The sequence below is a fragment of the Alosa sapidissima genome, chromosome 20 (assembly GCF_018492685.1).
Source record: "Alosa sapidissima isolate fAloSap1 chromosome 20, fAloSap1.pri, whole genome shotgun sequence".
In the NCBI taxonomy this organism is placed as follows: domain Eukaryota; kingdom Metazoa; phylum Chordata; class Actinopteri; order Clupeiformes; family Clupeidae; genus Alosa; species Alosa sapidissima.
Window position 1 is genome coordinate 22774218 of NC_055976.1, and position 12940 is coordinate 22787157.

At 47.2% G+C, this 12940-nt stretch overlaps 1 protein-coding gene across 4 annotated transcripts in view; it reads left to right on the top strand.

Annotated features, from left to right (window-relative positions):
• sh3rf2 (SH3 domain containing ring finger 2) overlaps positions 1 to 12817 on the top strand; it is a 17374-nt gene extending 4557 nt beyond the window's left edge. For 3 of the 4 annotated variants that reach the window (XM_042074852.1, XM_042074849.1, XM_042074850.1), the window contains exons 4-10: positions 1819 to 2220; positions 8380 to 8492; positions 9738 to 9908; positions 10247 to 10518; positions 10998 to 11290; positions 11568 to 11848; positions 12052 to 12817. In XM_042074852.1, the coding sequence (XP_041930786.1) occupies positions 1819 to 2220; positions 8380 to 8492; positions 9738 to 9908; positions 10247 to 10518; positions 10998 to 11290; positions 11568 to 11848; positions 12052 to 12232 (1713 nt within the window). In that variant the 3' untranslated portion in view covers positions 12233 to 12817. Of the gene's footprint in view, positions 1 to 1818; positions 2221 to 8379; positions 8493 to 9737; positions 9909 to 10246; positions 10519 to 10997; positions 11291 to 11567; positions 11859 to 12051 lie in introns of all 4 variants that reach the window. The other variant, XM_042074851.1, reaches the window with a different exon arrangement.
• The last annotated feature ends 123 nt before the right edge of the window (positions 12818 to 12940 follow it).

Below are 12940 nucleotides of genomic sequence, written 5' to 3' on the forward strand. Positions count from 1 at the left end.
GATGACTGACATCTTCACCCTTGCCTGCCACTGTGGCGCAGAGTAAAGCTGTGTGCACGTGCATGAGGCCACTGTAGTACCAAGTAAGGGTGTGCACGAGGCCACTGTGCCAAGTAAGGGTGTGCACGAGGCCACTGTAGTACCAAGTAAGGGTGTGCACGAGGCCACTGTAGTACCAAGTAAGGGTGTGCACGAGGCCACTGTACCAAGTAAGGGTGTGCACGAGGCCACTGTAGCCCAGAGTAAGGGTGTGCACGAGGCCACTGTAGCCCAGAGTAAGGGTGTGCACGAGGCCACTGTACCAAGTAAGGGTGTGCACGAGGCCACTGTAGTACCAAGTAAGGGTGTGCACGAGGCCACTGTAGCCCAGAGTAAGGGTGTGCACGAGGCCACTGTACCAAGTAAGGGTGTGCACGAGGCCACTGTACCAAGTAAGGGTGTGCACGAGGCCACTGTAGCCCAGAGTAAGGGTGTGCACGAGGCCACTGTAGTGTCAAGTAAGGGTGTGCACGAGGTCACTGTAGCCCAGAGTAAGGGCTGTGTGCACGAGGCCACTGTAGCCCAGAGTAAGGGTGTGCACGAGGCCACTGTAGCCCAGAGTAAGGGCTGTGTGCACGAGGCCACTGTAGCCCAGAGTAAGGGTGTGCACGAGGCCACTGTAGCCCAGAGTAAGGGTGTGCACGAGGCCACTGTAGCCCAAAGTAAGGGCTGTGTGCACGGAGCCACGTGCGCGCCAGGAGAGAACTGTTGATTCTTGTTCCGCTTCTGGATTCCCATCTGGTGTTTGTCAGATAAAAGAGTGCTTCTTGTTCTCAGACCACTCTCTCTCTCTCTCTCTCTCTCTCTGACTTTTCTCACATAAATCTCCATTGCTGATGGGACCCTGGCATGTATGTGGTCATATGTGGGGTTATGCAATGGTGTGGATGGGTGGGTGGGTTAGTTTTTTAAGGTGTTTTTGATCCAGTCCATACAATGGTTCAATAAAATGGGTTTTAAATGTCTCTTTCTGATTTTCTCTTTCTCTCTCTCTATCTCTCTCTTTCTCTCTCTCTCTCTCTCTCTCTCTCTGACTCAAAGTCTTAGTCTCTATCCATATCTCTTTCATCCTCATCCTTCTCAGAGTCTTTTTTCTCTTCTCTCTTGAGTGCTTTCTCACTATCTGTCTTTATTTCATCCATCTCTGTCTTTTTTTGCCTCTCTTTTTTCTGCTTCCTCTCTCTCTCACTCCCTTGTTTTTCTCTTTCTCTCCATCTCTCTCTCTCTCTCTCTCTCCTCTCTGTACAGGCTTCATCGAGCCTGCCATCTCAATACTGGGCAGCCAGGCGTAAAGGCACAGTAATGCTGTCTTTGCTTTAGTGCCACAACAGCCTCGCATCACTGTAGGGGGCGAGAGAGAGAGAGAGAGAGCATCAATCCCTGCCTGCCTGCCTGCCTGCCCGACTGCTTTCTCTCTCCCAGGCACCACCAGTGCGTGGCTCTGTCTGTGAGCTGCGTAGCAACCAGCTGGGCTCACCGCTTATTTAGCAGCGAACCGACACAGCTAAAGGGCTAAGGGTGTGTGGCACAGACATACATTCAGACAGACAGACAGACAGATGATTGGTGCCAGGGAGAGAAAGGGTAGGGGGTGGGGAGACTTTGGGCTCCATCAGGTAGCAGATAATGGCCTCAGGAGAGGTGTGACAAGCATGTGTGTGTGTGTGTGCCTGCTGCCGACCGCGTCGTGACCGCTAGGTGTGCTTTATATGACGTCTTAAAATATCTCTTTTCATCTTCCTGTTCTTCTTTTTTTTCTCTTGGCCTTTTGCTATGCAGCTCAACTCCGTGGCGAGCCGGCTCCTGGAGAGGCGGAGGGAGCAGGAATACTCGTCGGCGGACTCGTGGGCTCAGATTGGGCGGAGGAAAAGCGGTGGCGGTGACGGGCACGGGCACGAACGTGGAGCGACAACCAGCGCGTCCGTCCAACGCCAAGCCTCGCTGTTGGCTCAGCGCAGAGCATCTGCTGCGGGGCCCTCCCGTGCCACCCTCCTCAACAGCCTGAACCGGCCTTCAGCGGGCACCGGCGCTGCCGCCTACGCCCAGCAGCCGTTGGCCCCTAAAACGGGCCCTGCCCCCGCCGCGGCCGCCACCCTCGTCTCGGCACCTGCCAAGCTGCACAGGGCGGTCCACGGGTCCAAACACCGCCGCTCCAGCAGCCTTCACAGAGGCCAGCGTCAGGTAAGATGGCTGTTCTGGAAGGGGTGTGTCTCCAGATACTGCCTCTGAAAGTGAATGTTCGCTTTGGTGTACGTGTGTGAATGCATCCACACCCTACAAAAAATGTACTTTTGTGCGTGTGTGTGTGTGTGTGTGTGTGTGTGTGAATTCATGCATGTGTGTGTGTTTGTAGTAGCTGGCAAAAGGTGTATAAGTAGGTGTTTATAAACAGCTGCTCAGTCATTTCCGCCAGGTTGTTTTGCTGAATCGTTTGTCGCGTTGCCCTCGCAGTTAGCGCCCACGATGTCCATTAGCTCTGCTGCCTCTGACTCGTGCCTCCTGGGAGGAATGAAAGGGTCTGATGCTTATTTGCATTATGTCAAAAGACAAAGCGTCTCGGCGGAGGAGTCGATGACTCACAGGCAAAACCTGTTGGGCTGTTTGCTGAAACACCCGAGTGGGAAGCATGTTCTGTTGCTCCCTCACAGCAACACAGAGGAGGGACTCCCAAGTCTTTTTTTGGGGGGGGTGGGAGGGACTGGTGCTCGTGATGTACGTGGCTGGCCACTATTAGGGTGATTTAATAGTGCCTCAGAAGAATGCAGGACTTGGGGATGGGGTGCTGGACATAATAGGGGACTTAAAGGGGATCAGAATCGGAAAGCGGACACAAACAGGACAGGACAGTGCAGTGTCCTCGTTATCTAGCCAGGTAGGAGAGGTGCATTGTTTTTTTTCAGGGGGAACATGGGGCTCGTGAAAGAGTGTGAGACAAATGTCTGGGATAGCTTACGTGCAGTGTTTGTGTCTGACCAGAGGATGTGTGTTGGATTATTAACATGGAAAGAGCACGCTGAATGTTGCTGTTTTGGAGATATCTGTTGCAACACAGAGCCTCTCCATCTTAACAACATTCAGGACACATACTGTAGTCAGAAGCAAAGGTGTGTCTGTGACTAACCAATGGTCATCACATTTTAATGCCTCTGCTGTTAGTTGTAGTGTTATGTGTCTGTTTGGGATAAATGCTGGTTTTCTCTTTCATATCTGCCCCTTTTAATGGTGCGTAGATGTACTTGTTGGAGAGCCCTGTTGCACAGCACATAGTGAGTCATAGTGGGGAGTTACATAACACACTCTCTCTTATCTTGTTGAAAGGCTCATTCTTCTTGGCTGAGCACTGACTTTCTCCCCCTCTCCTCCCTGCTTTCCCTCTCACTTTGCCTTCGCCTCGCCCCTCTTCCCTTTTGCCTCTCTCTCTCTCTCTCTCTCTCTCTCTCTCTCTCTCTCTTTTCTTCCCCCTCTCCCTCTTCCCTTTTGCCTCTCTCTCTCTCTCCCTCTTTCCTTTTGCCTCTCTCTCTCTCTCTTTTCTTCCCCCTCTCCCTCTTTCCTTTTGCCTCTCTCTCTCTCTCTCTCTCTTCTCTCCCTCTCTCTCTCTCTCTCGCTCTTTTCTTCCCCCTCTCCCTCTTTTTTTCTTTTCTGTTGCACATCAGCTAGCTGTTCCATTAATAGAAGGCAAAGAGCTTCTTGTGTTTCTTCACTTAAGAAAAGAGATGTTCTTTCTCTCTCCCTACCCCCTCCCTCTCTCTCTCTCTGAGTCTGACTTCCCTGGAAGGCAATTAGCATGTCAGCTACAGAGGTTTAAGTTCTGCAAGTATCCTGTTATCTATCTATCTATCTATCTATCTATCTATCTATCTATCTATCTATCTGGCTTTGAAATCAGATTATTGCCCGCACTGGTGGTGTTTTTGACCATTCTGATGCCCTATAGGTGAGATCAACCAAACCACAAAACGAGGCCTATTTACTATTTAAAAAAACTTTGGTGTGATTAATAATGTGTCATCACCAAAGAATTCGTTTCATACAAAGTTTATAATAATTCATAAAGTATAACAACATATTTTAAAACTTGAAAGCCCTAATTCATTTGAGTAAATAAATACAGTACCCCAGGCCTATATGTTAAGTGGCAGTTGCTAGGTACACAATAGTCCATGCAAATATGAAAAAGAAGACACCGAGGGACGAAAAGACACAAACACATTCAGGTGAAATACAAGAGTGCTACCAATGGATGCCACAGCTCTTATAGGTTCAAATGGAACTATGGTCTTCCCCCTTGCTGTAAAGCTCAGCTTTCTGCAGCCTCTGAAAAACAATTTCGAAATCGCATTCACCCCGCAAATACTTCTGTGAATGTTTAACACGTTTATTTTGACAGCACCCCCAAATGCATAAACTTTTGAGGGGTGCCCAAATGAGTCTCCCCTGCAGGTGGCGCCCTAGGACACCACCTAGGTTGCCAAGAAACGCACCTGGGCCTCCCCCCCTTGGTAGGGAAGAAGAGGATGTTGTGATCATGTCCGTCCATCCCTCTGTGTGTGTGTGTGTGTGTCCACTTACATGATTTAAAAATTAAATTACAGTTACAGGTTACAGGTCCGGAGTGCTAACCAGTGGGCCACGGCTGCCCGTGTGTGTGTGTCTGTGTGTGTGTGTGTGTCTGTGTGTGTCCACTCACATGATTTAAACATTTATTCTCTTCAATTTTTTATACAAGGCAGAGGGCCATCATATACCAGACCCGAATGCAGATACTGGAATTTGGTTCATATTGCGAGACCGAGGCAAGGGTCTGCAGGGTCATCTGAACCAGGGGGGAGGGTCTACAGGGTCACCTGACCCAGGGGGGAGGGTCTACAGGGTCACCTGACCCAGGGGGAAGGGTCTGCAGGGTCATATTGCGAGACTGGGGCAGCAGGTTCACCTGACAGCTTTTTTAATTTTTAGGGCGGCTTTGCACTGGGATAGCAGTGAATGTTCAGGCACGGCACGGCTATGTCATATGTAGCAGGTGTCTGACGGTGAGACTTTAGGCCAGGTGGGCTTGCGCTGCATTCGCCAGAAACAGTTACTCTCACTGACGACAGGAGAATAACACTCTCCTCGAGCAACGACAAAAGGAGAATAACACTCTCCCCTCACTGACAACAGGAAAATAACAGCGACAATGGCAGAGTTCAGTGAAAAGGCTAACTTGATGGTGTTAATGTGAGTGCACTACATGTGGGGATAGCACTGTTAGGCCCCAGCTTTCCATTTGACATCTTTTGACTGCGAAGTGATCTCCGTAAGACAGGGAGGCCAATTTAAAGTTTTCTTCAAGTTCCTGTTACGTAAAACCCCTCACAGCATGTCACCCTACAAGATATCTTCTGACACATCTTTTGAATCTTGCATACAGTATAAAGCAATTACACAGTTGAAGAAACAAATATTATCCCCACACTGCCACACACACCTTCATATGTGCACACATGCACACGCACACACACCACACGCACATACACACACACCACACACACACACACCACACGCACAAACACACATTCACACAACACTGGCCTCTTATATTCAAGATAAGAAGTGCGTTTTTAGTTATTTACTTCAGGTTGAGAGCGTTTTTAAACAGGGCGCTCTGTGATGACACACACTGAAATAACGGGGTCATGCTGAGCAGCACAGGCCTCATTGGGACTCCACTCCCCGGCATCCTCCTTCAGCCACGGAACCCCGCTGACCTGAGTCCAGAGATGCCCTGAACTGGGACAGAGAAAGATGCCGACCACAGTGGCGTTCAGTGCAGACACTACTGTACATTGAGTTGCCTTGTGTACAAAAGAAAATGAAATAGAATAAAATAATAGAAATAAAACTTCCATGCCTTGCCTTGCCTTACGGTGCGTTTGTTTCGACTGCCGGCGCGTGGGGTAATGGGCATCTGGTATTAGTGGCGGTTTGCGTGGCATATCAGGTGTTGGCGGCTCACAGATTGCTTCTCAGCCTTGAATGAAACACCTCTGGCATTAGCAAGGCTCCCCCATTACCAGTGGCGTGACTTCCCCTGATAAGTTTAGCACTTGCCACGGTGTAATTATCAGTCACAACCGGTGATAAGATTTGAGGCGCACACAGAGAGAAAGAAAGAGAGAGACAGAGAGAGAGAGAGAGAGAAAGAGAGAGAGAGAAAGAGAGAGAGAGAGAGAGAGAGAGAGAGAGAGAGAGAGAGAGAAAGAGAGAGAGAGAGAGAGAAAGGGAAAGGGATGAGGAGAGAGAGAGCGAAGGAGAAGAAAGAGCCCTTGTGAGTCACGCAGGACTTTATAGCGGTGTAATTATACAGTACATCATTATCCCACATCGTCTTCACAGTTTGGAACCACACCTCAGGGCTGATCACACAGTGTGTGGGGTGTGTGTAGGGTGTGTGTGTGTGTGTGGGGGGGGGGGGGGGGTTGTTTGGTGTGGGAGCCTGCCAAAAATGCTTAACTCTGGGTTACATAAGGGAGGGGAGAGGGATAGAGTGAGAAACGAGAGAGAGAGAGAGAGAGAGAGAGAGAAGAGGGGAGGGGGTGAGATGGGGATGAATAAGACAAAGATTGAGAGAGGGATAAAAACAGAAAGGACGAAGAGAGAGAGGGAGTCAGGAATAAAGGGGAGGATGGAGAGAGGGACAGAGCAAATGGGTAGTGGAATGTCTGGAAAAATGTGCCTTATCAGAAAGGGTGACTATTAAACTGAACTAATAAAGCAAACTAATGGGAGTGCATTTGCTGCTAGTACAAGTTGGGGGAAATGCTAAATAAAGGACTTGCCTTATTCACCTAATGACCAGTATTTGCACTCTGTATAAAACTGTAATTGTTTTATGTGTTATCTATATAATCTAGATTCAGTAGTGTGTCTGTAAATGTGCCTCCCCATGTTTCTTAGCCCTGGAATACCTAACGTACACATAGGGACAGAGTGAACAAACAGCATCTAAGGTGCTCATGTTAACCACATGAATTCCAATACAAATTTTCAAGTTTTTGCCTGAAATTGCACTGTGCCTATTTATGCGCCTGCTTCAGAGCGTATTGTTCCCACCTCTTTTGGGGCCTACCATCAAATGTTTGACCTCTATAGAAAGCTGAGAACCTGTAGTTTTCGTATGAAACAGTCAAAATAACTGTGTGATGTACTGACACGGAGTTACAGAGGCTAGAATATAGTTTTTTCTTTCTGCCGGATTTCAAGCATCTGAACTGACCACATTTCAGCCCTCTAGGTCACCACTTAATATCACTTAGAAACACAACTGATCCCTAGCACCAGGTCTTGTGAAGCTGTGTGCAAAAGAAGATCAATATAGAATGACAATATGAGTGCTTTAGACCATTATTTGCCAAGGTATGGTCATGCGTTTTGTAAAATGCCTATGGAAACTCCCCATAGGACTTTTGGTTATCCAAAATGCATACTGACAATCAAATGCTTACTGCACATGAACCCCTATGTGTAGAAGCATAATCCTGGTCTCAAATGAAAGCTAACACTTTGAGGTTTCTTGTGGACTATTTAGATTGTATGTCAGGTGTTCTGATATAGACTGACTACACAAAATATGAAATAATTACAAAAAAGTCTCTATTTTTGCATTTACTTTGTTGGTTCAATGAGTGTGTATAAGATAGACTATACATCTGTACAACTGATATTGGATAATACAACATGAAGATTCAATTTCTATGGATTCTTGTGAATATTTCAGTACCCAATATGTTGCATCTTTGTGCTGCAGCTACACTGCAGCCAGAGGTCAAAAGCGGAGGAGGGGGAGGGGGGCATTTTGGATCCAATTTAATTGAGACATAATAAGATTCATCTGAGAATGTAAAGCACTATACAGATTGTACATGAAAAGTTGCCATTTTTGGATTCCCAAGAATCAAAGCTTTCAAATGGTGTATAACATTACTATGCTACATAGCAATATGGTGCATACAACATACAATTGATTTAGAATGTTGGGGGGGGGGGGTGTAAGAATAAGACGTGTTCATTTTAAAGAGATGTAGTAATCATAAGTAACAATCACATGACACATGTAATAATCTACAATACTCTTAGCCTTGCTCTGCCTGACTGTTCAGATTCCACCAGGCTTCTACACCCTAGCAAAGCAAGCAAAAAAAAAAAAACCCAGTTAGAAAATCATCTTGCTCTTTTTTTGGTTAGAGGTGGGTTGGGGCTCAGTGTGTGTATTAATGCTCCTGTCCTCCGTTTGGCCTGTGGAGTTGGGGGCTGTGTGTGTGTGTGTGTGTGTGTGTGTAATGCTTTTCTGCTTCATCTCAGACTGACAGGAAGATGAACACTCCCTCGACCGTCACCATGGCGCTGATGGACCCGCAGGACCACACATCCCTGTCAGACAAGCAGTCACCCACTCAGCAGCTCTCCATCAGCGTGTAAGTGTGTGTGTGCGTGTGCGCGCGCGTGCATGTGTGTGTCTCTCTCTCTCTCTCTCTCCTCCTCTCTGTGTACTGTGTGTGTGTGTCTCTCTCCCTCCCCTGTGCACTGTGTGTGTGTGTGTGTGCGCCTCTCTCTCTCTCTCCTCCTCTCTGTGTACTGTGTGTGTCTGTGTGTCTCTCTCTCTCTCTCCCTCCCTTGTGCACTGTGTGTGTGTGTGTGTGTGTGTGTGTGTGTGTGTGTGCACATGTTCATCTTATTCCGTGTGTGCATGTCTGTGCTGTTCTCTGGTGTGTGCAGTTGTGTGGGTACTCTCCCCTGTGTGTGCTGTGCATGTTGCATGCAATAAGGAGAGCTTTCCACCTGTTACTGTGTGCGTGCCTGTGTGTGTGTGTGTGTGTGTGTGTGTGTGTGTGTGTGTGTGAACAGAACAGTGTTCTCTCTAGCGGTGTGTGAGTGCGGTCAAGCATCCTTGTGTGGGCTGATTAAGTCGAGATGGGATTTTATGTTCGACTGGGGTGCTTTTTGGTGGTATGTGCAATTGTGAACGTATGCATTTCTCTCTCTCTCTCTCTCTCTTTTCCTGTGTGTGTGTATGCGAATCTATGCGTGTTATTATTCTTGGAGGGCACTCTCCAAGTGAAGTGGCTGAAATGCAGGGCACAATGTGTTTCGTAAGCTTTATGTAACTGAGTCATTTCATTTGAAACAAAGATGACAAAAAACAAAACAAAGCAAAAATACAGTCTCATGGAAGGCCTCATCAGGCCTCTCTGTGTGTGTGTGTGTGTGTGTGTGTGTGTGTGTGCTTCTGTGTGTGTGTGTGTGTGTATCTCTGTGTGCTTCTGCGTGTGTGTGTGTGTGTGTGTGTGTGTGTGTGTGTGTGTATCTGTGTGCTTCTGCGTGTGTGTGTGTGTGTGTGTGTGTGCTTTTGTGTGTGTGTGTGTGTGTGTGTATCTGTGTGCTTTTGTATGTGTGTGTGTGTGTGTGTGTGTGTGTGTATCTCTGTGTGCTTCTGTGTGTGTGTGTGTGTATCTCTGTGTGCTTCTGTGTGTGTGTGTGTGTGTGTGTGTGTGTATCTCTGTGTGCTTCTGTGTGTGTGTGTGTGTGTGTGTATGTGTGTGTGTTTGAGACCATCGTCTGCTCGTGTGGAGCGGGATGTTAGTGAGTGCAGTCGCACCTGATAAGCTTTTTTTCGCCATATGACGGTCCGGCCGCGTCTGTTTCTCTCCTGTCCGCTGCAGGTGCGCCGCGCTGTACTCCTACAAGCCGCAGCGCTTCGAGGAGCTGGAGCTGTGCAAAGGTGAGATGGTGGGCGTCTACGGCAAGTTCAAGGAAGGCTGGCTGCAGGGGCTCTCGCTGCGGTCGGGCAAAGTGGGCATTCTGCCCAGCAACTACGTCACCCCCGTCCTCAGGTCAGTGACTCGAGTGCCAGCGAGGTTGCTGAGTGAGTCATTAGCGCCTGATGCTTCACTTTAGTCTCCTGGGTGACCCCTGTGTCAGAGGAACAGAGCTGATGGACAGGCCTCCCTCCAGGCATGAGCACGAGTACAACAACATTTCTGAAGCCAAAAAAAAAATGATGAGGAAACCTAGAAATGCGGTTTAATAATTAACCACTGTGCCATCTGGAGACCTCTAGAATGTGATAATGAATGCAATGTTTTTCCTGGCAGAGAGATGGTGTTTGTAGACCGTGGTTGTGAGATTCTGTGGGGACAGGTCGACAGTTTCGGATTGTTTATGCCTTTAGAACTTCGGCGAGGTTTGTGGAGTCCAAGTCCACCCCGTCGTCGGTCAGCACGGGGGCGGGAAAGAGGCATGGCGCCCAGAAGCCTCTGAGCGCGGTCCTGGATCAGGTCAACAACGCCAACGGAATGATGTCGGCAGCCGCTGGACAGGGGCATACGGTCGCCCTGGCAACCCAGCCGGTGATGTCATCTCACGGAGTGTCGAGAAGCGCGCACTCGGGGGCCAAGCACAGCTGGGAGATTGTGAGGCGTGCCTTTCATTCCACACACAAAGGTGGGGACAGCTAATCTAACTCTCTGACGCACAGTCATAAGGTGATGATTACTAGCCAAGCCAAGCTCTGACCTCACTGTTTAGCAATTTCACCTCTTCACCTTTTGTTTGATTGCATAGCTAATGGAAAGTGACAAATCTTTTGTTTTGAAGGGTACACATTTAAGATCTTACATAGGGCTTAACCAAAAAAAAACCCCTTTAAAACCTCAACTAAAACCAAACCAAAATATTGTTGATAAATAATAGGTAAATAGATATAAATGAATGACTCACTTTTGGAAATGTTATTTATAGAACCATGCCTATGAATTATGATCTGTCTGTCAACTTCAAGTTGATATGTGAATTCTGTTACATTCTCACCCCTTAATCTTCCAGACTAACAATTGGCAAATAAAGTGAATGTAACTCTGAGAAAAAATCTTTCTCTACCTCTGGAGGAAGCAATGAAGCCTCAACTCTTTTCTGTTGTTCAGGTTCAGTTCGGCGAGGAAACCATCAATCCCACCTGACTCCAAGCCTCCAGCCTCCGTCTACGGACCTGGGCCAGATTTACAGCTATGGCCGCTCACCTGTGCTGCCCAGGAAGAGGAACGGCCTCTTCTCCAACCCCATGCGGCCGCAGCAGTGCTGGACCACTGACACACTACCGCCCTCTGGTGGAGGCTACCAGACAGTGTACAGGGACGCTTTCCACAAAGAGGCCTCATCAGGGCCCCTCCACTCCATCTTGGTGAAGCCAGACTCAAACAAGTACAACACAGACAAGGTAGAGGTCATTAACTTTAAACAATGTAAATCAGAGTAGCTTAATACAGTGAAATTATATTTTATTTTTTAGAACTGTAAACACACTAAAATAAACATTTTTTTAGATTATAATTGTTGTCTAAAACATAGCCACATGTTGTCTGATATGGTAATTATGATTATAAGTTGTAATCATAATTAAACTACAGTATGATGTAATCATGCACAATATCATGTAATCATATTGTAATCATGTATGATTATGATGCATTACCATATTTTTCTATTGTCCTCAGCCTGTGAAAACGGTGCGGTTCCTGACAGAGGAGACACCCCAGCTGGGGTCATGGACGACCCCCCTGAGCTCTGGGAGGCAGCTGTACTCTGGGTCCCAGTCCAGCCCTCCTATCATGGAGCTGTGGAACCCTTCAGCCATTCTGGGTCGAGATGGGAACAGCTCTGTGCTCAAAGACATCAAGACCAGCTCGCTGAAAAAGAGCTTCGGCCTGGACCACGCCTATGGAGACGGCTCTCCATTCAGTTTGAAGTCATCTGTTGGCCTTAACAGTCCAAGCAGGTTAGTGGATGTATGTATGTCCTGTGTGCACATTCTTATATACATTTTCTTAAACATGTTCTATAATGTACAAGAAATTAGTGAGACATCTAGGGTGTCAACATTGCTTGTCAATCTGTTTAGCCAGTTCATGATTCAACTGATAAAATAAGAGATTATTAATTGCTTCTTTTTTTGTGATAACCATCCTTTTTTACCTTCAGACACAGAGTAGTTATTGGCTATTCTGCCAGGACTGATGCTGAGATTAACCTATCAGAAGGGGAGATGGTTCTGGTCCAGAGGCCTCGTCTGGACGGACGGATTCTGGTGACGCAGGAAACCACGGGGAGAACAGGCCTCTTCCAGGGCACAGTTTTGGGATGCCTTGAAAAATTGATGTGACATTGTCCATAGTAAATATATACTGCATTTTCCCTCGAGGAAACAAATGTACTGCCAAATGTCTAGCTTATGAGCATATGTTCATATCAATGCACTTCTGATGCATTACTGTTTTGACGACCTGTTCTAAGGTACCACAAAAGCAATATGACTCCTGGACCTGGCACTATCCTTGGGGTTTATTTTCCTAAGCGTGTAACACCTACTGACATGCCTGTGCCTTCAAGGTGGCTTTGCTAATGAGATTAATGTAAATGGATATGTTGACAGAAACAGAGACCAGAGAGGTAAAACACCACTGCAAAACAGAAGTGAATTTATTTATTGTTAAATATAAACAAATACATTCATGTGGTGTTTCTTTAAAACCAGGTAGTGTTTTCTTCACCTGATTTTTTTTTTGCATAGACACAGAGGTGGTCCTCTCCCACAGTGCATCCATCTGTTTTAGGCTGCACAGTCTCAGTGAGTGTTGTGCTCACCCCTTGTAAGTGGTGAAAATGTGCTTTTGTTTTCCAGCCAACCAAACCTGTGCACTTGTAATGATTGCAAAACGATGTAATAAAACATGGGTTTAACCTTTTAGACTTCGCCTTTGTGCTCATTGTCATTTGATGTAGGCCTAGTTGTGTATTCCCTGCCGTTTCTTGATGTAGGCCATCTAGCTATCCTCCATCAACAAGGTTCTGGAATGCTACACATCTCCTC